The 4,611-nt window shown below is 58.6% G+C and overlaps 1 protein-coding gene across 1 annotated transcript; it reads right to left on the reverse strand.

The window, feature by feature from the left end:
• Positions 1-1,259: 1,259 nt before the first annotated feature.
• Positions 1,260-3,612, reverse strand: LOC132329608 (glutamate receptor ionotropic, delta-1-like). The gene is made up of 2 exons (XM_059850803.1): positions 3,530-3,612; positions 1,260-1,483 (listed from the first exon to the last, which is right to left on the reverse strand). The coding sequence occupies exons 1-2, from the start codon at positions 3,606-3,608 to the stop codon at positions 1,260-1,262; spliced, it is 303 nt and encodes a 100-aa protein (XP_059706786.1). The 5' UTR covers positions 3,609-3,612.
• Positions 3,613-4,611: the final 999 nt, after the last annotated feature.

The following is a 4,611-nucleotide window of genomic DNA, read 5'->3' on the forward strand; positions in this document are numbered from 1 at the left end:
ATCCACCAGTATTCAGAGATTTTTGGTTTCCTCTGGTGTTTGAATATGTGGGTGGAGTTTAGATTTCAAGTCCCCTTCTTCCCATTTTCATAAAGTTTTTTTTTCATTGCACCTTGCTAAGTTTTCAGGGCAGCTGAAGGAATCGTACTGTCAATGGGATGAGGCCCTTGAAAAAATATATATTGCTGTTTCTCCTGATAATATTAACTAGCACCTAATCTGAGGAAAAGAGCAAGCAGAAGAAATTGTTCAGAGTTCATGAAAATTAACATTTGGTATAATTTTGTAGCCATAATTTACATGTACACAACTTAGACATAAATACATATGGATTAATGCAAATTTTCATACCGGGAAAGATTCACTCTGCTCGGTAAAACTAAGGGTAAGGCTGGTGATGAATCATTTTTTAAATATTCTAGTCTGGGTATATAAATAGCTTTCTGTTTCTAGAATAATTACTGCTGAAAAACACAGCTTCTTAAATAACCTAGGCCATAATTAACCTTCGCTTCATTAAATTACAAATAATATCTTTTTAAAGTCTTATTTGTAAAGGCAAGCTGATTAATTTAAACCTTTCCCTTTTGCAAAAAAAAAAAAAAAAAAAATTAAAAATCTAATTGGAATGATTTGTCAACGGAGCTACTTTTCAAACCTTGCAAACTCAGGGAAGCCTTTCCCTGAAGGAAAGGCTCCCTCACCCCCTGCCCGGACCCCGAGGGAGCTCCACGCTCACGTCGCCGCCCCGGCCCTGCCTCCCTGGATGCTCGGGGGAAGGTGCCGGCTTGTGCCCGCACATTCCGCGGCCGCTCCGGCTGGAGTCAGACCCCCTGCCCGGCCCCTCGGTGCCGCATCACCGCCTCTTTCCCTGCGGGCCGGACCCTCCCCATGCCCTGTCCTAACGCGTCCACGCGTGGCCCAGGCTGGTGGCACGGGGACAGCGGTGCGACGTGGCCCGGCTGCCCCTGGCACTGGCGGAGCCAGGATTGCTGTGGAGCCCCTCGTGCCCTGCGCTGCCGGCCCTGCCCTGTCCGACCGTCCCCGCGCAGCGCGGCTGCCGCCCCGGCCCGGGCAGCCCTGCGCGCACGGCCGGGCCCGGCTGGGCTGGGCACGGCGCCGCCGCCGCACCGCGCCGTCCCTCCCCTTTCCTTGTAAGACAGCGCCAACCCCCGACCGAAGAAAAGTTTCCAGCCGAGCGCCAGGACAGGTCCGGGCTGTCACCGGCGGCCCCTCCCCGCCGATGGGACGGGACGATCCTACGTCTGCCCCGTCCCGTCCACGTACCCAGCCCCCCCACGCCGTGGGTGCCGCCCGAGGCGCTCACCTTCCTGCACCGCATGGAAGGGGTTGTTGGCCTCTATGAGCTTGACGGAGTAAGTGATTTTCTCGCTCTGAAGGATGTCGTCATTGAGGTTCAGATCCGACACCGCCTGCTTGAACACCTCGTCGTCCTTGGCAGCATTGCCTTCGAAAATGGCACCTGAGGGGAGGAAAGCGGCAGAGGGTGAGGAGGGCTTGGCCAGGACCCTCACTCCCCTCTGCGCAGTGCAGGGCTGAAGCCGCCTCGCACGGCACCGAGTGGGGCAGCCCTGGGGGCATCGGGCAGCCTCGTCCCAGGCGCGGGGCAGAGAAGCCTTCCTTCCGGTCACTTCTGCTCCACCGGCAATTACGGAGCCCTGAACCAGAGGCACGGCGGGGTGATGGACTTGCTTCGCCAGTGACGGGAAAGGGAGCAGGCTTGGAAATTCCACCAACTTTTTGCTCGCTGCTCGCCTCTCCCTGGGATGCTGCCTTTCGGGCCGCAGTTTTATTGAGGCTTAGAAGCACACACGAACGTGAAGCCGGGATTTGTGTCCAGTAACCTGGAAGCTTTAATTTCACTGTCCTGTTTATGCAGTTAACGTGAAAACATCTGGCGATGTGTGTTACATAAAATCCCTCTCCGCGGAGCGTGTGTGTGCCCACGCCAGGCTTACTGCCCTGCTCTACGCGGCGCTGGGAGATCTTTAGAGCTGTCAGCAAAACAAGCAAAAAACATTATTCCCCAGCCTGAAAAAGTCCTGCTGATTCACACCGTGCGTGCCTGTGGCTTGAGCCTCCGTGCACTGCCCGTGTGCATCACAGCTCTGCACACAGCAGCTCCCCGCTCCTGCCCAGCGGACCGCTCTTTCTGCCAGCACTTAGTAAGCAAACAGCACTCCGGCTGAAGTTCGTGCGGAGAGAAGCCGAGGTGACACGGTCCACGCGCAAGAGAAGCGGGGCCGAGAGAGAGACCCGCGGACGCTCCTACACCCACCCTTCTACCCCGGCCCTGCCACCTCCCTTCCTCCCCGCGGGGCTGGCCCCGGTGCGTGGGGGTCTGCCCTGCCCTGGGGACTGCCCCGGGCCAGTCCCCCGCTGGGGTCAGGGCTGACCCCGTCTCCTTAATGGCTCCGCAATGCTGTCTGCCTTTGCTGCGCCCCCAGGCTCCGGAGGCGAGCGGCGACGACCGGCGCCTCTTTCCCACCGACCCCGGAATCGCCCGCGCCGGGAAACTTGTTACAGGGCTGGTCCCCTTCTCCCCTTCCCTGCCTCGTGTCGACACGGGACATTCTTCCCATATCCATGGAGCCTCCCCTCGCCAGGATGGCTCCTATCCCGCCCCCTCCTTTTTCTGATCTCCCATCCTCTCCGAAAGGCTGGTGGGAATTATGGCTTTTCATTTCCCGGACATACTCCCGTTTCCTCCTCTATCATCCTCTACAAGTGATTCTCTCCCCTCTCCGCCCCTAAACATCCTCATTTTCGTTCCTGCTGGTACCTTTCAACACCAGCCAAAAGGTGACTGCAGAGCCTCGCTTAAGCTTGCCAGGCTTCCCGCGGACACCGTGCCTTGCTCCCAGAAGCCATAAAAGTTCACATCAGCCTTGCCTTTGCCTCTTATTCATCCCTCTCTTCCTCCCACTGATCCAGCCTTCTTGCTGCCCAGGGGTTTTAATGAGATCTTATTCAAACCACAACAGTTGCGCGCATAGACACACACACACACTCACACAGAGCCGCTGCAAAGCTCGCCTTTCTAACCCTCTCCCAGGCAAGTTCCCCCATCCGCCCCCCGCATTCCGCCTTGGTTGACACCAGGGGATTATCTCCCCGAAAGTTTTCCCTGCGAGCACGTTCAGATTATGCCTCTCTCCTGCTCGGGTGATGGGGGCGGTTGTTTGTTTTCGGTGGCGAGGAGGCGGGGGGTGGGGGGGAGAAAGCCTTTCCACGCAAACAGGTCCAAGCACAGACTCCCCAGCCACATGGGAGACCGCAGCGGCGGCCCCGGCTGGTCCCCTGCCCGGCGCACAGGCGGCATTTCGGCCCTAACTTTACAACCGGGGGCAGAATACAGCTGCCTTCCTCGCATCCGTCCTCCTGTCTCTCCGCGGAGTTGGGTTCCACCGCTGCCCGTGACATTATCGCGGCTAAACGAGACGCTTCCTTTATATATTTATTTATCGGCCGCGTCCCTCTCCAACCTCCCCCCCCCTCCCTCTCTTACCAATGTGGATGATGGAGTCCGCCCGCACCGAAACGCACTGAAATATCCAGGGGAAAAGCCAGAGCATCAACACTTCCATTTCCAGCCTCTCGCACAGCACATCAGCCCGGGTTTGGTGGAAATACAGGGGGAAAGAAAAAAAAGGCGCAAGGACAGGTGGAGCAAGGCAGCGGGCGCGAGGGGGAGATGCCCAGACACCCCCCCTCTTAGAAAAAAAATCCCAAAATCTCCCAGCACCCCAAGAATTATCCAAGATTGAGGAAAACGGGTGATGGGGAAGAAAAAAAAAAAAAAAACCAAAAAAAAAAAAAAACCGGGGCTAGAAAATCACGGAGGTAGATCCCGGGTTGGCAGGCGGCGCGGCGGAGCCTCCAGCGCTCGGTGTGTGCCGGGGCGCCGGCAGACCGCGAACTGCGGAGCGGCCCCCCCGCCGCCGCCGCCCGCCCCCCGCGCCACGTGACTGCGGAGCCTCGGCGCTCGGTGCCGCCGGGGCACGGCGCGGCGGGCGGGCAGCGGGGCGCACGGGCCGCGCCGGGCGAGCGCGCAGCGCTGCGGGGAGCGCCCAGCCGGGGCCAGAGCAGGGCAGCTGGCCGCGATGGGAGAGATTTAGATAGAGCCAGAATTACATTTTATATATATATATATATATATATATATATATATATATATATCTTTATATATAATGTATGTCACCCGAGGAAAGGAGTAGGGAACGGATGCTCCAAGCGCAGGGATGCGAGGTGGGTGGGCAGCTCCCGGTTGCCGGGCGCAGGCTGTTCCGCGGGGCCGCAGCCGCTGCCCGGAGAGTGCCCAGCGCTGCGTTGCCTCCCGCAGCCCCCGCCCGGCCCGGCACCGCGGGACGCCCCCGCAGGTAAGGGCGCGGGGCTGCGCCCGCTGCCGCTCCTCCAACTTCAGCGACGGGGGGCGGCGCGGGGACACCGCGCCGAAGCGGGAGGAGGAGGGAATGCCCCTTCCTCCTTCCACACGCTCGAGCCCGGGACATGATCCGTGTTTGAGGAGAGAAATGGAAATGCGAGGTTTTTATCCCCGCGCTGGGGACGAGGTGGTGGGGAAGAAAAGTG

This window comes from Haemorhous mexicanus, chromosome 7 (genome assembly GCF_027477595.1).
Source record: "Haemorhous mexicanus isolate bHaeMex1 chromosome 7, bHaeMex1.pri, whole genome shotgun sequence".
Lineage (NCBI taxonomy): Eukaryota > Metazoa > Chordata > Aves > Passeriformes > Fringillidae > Haemorhous > Haemorhous mexicanus.

Excerpts from the sequence above, each read along its gene's own strand:
- LOC132329608 (XM_059850803.1), bottom strand. The coding sequence starts at position 3,608 with ATGGAAGTGTTGATGCTCTGGCTTTTCCCCTGGATATTTCAGTGCGTT. Across the intron at positions 1,484-3,529 it reads GGACTCCATCATCCACATTG|GTGCCATTTTCGAAGGCAAT; the intron begins GTAAGAGAGGGA and ends TCCTCCCCTCAG.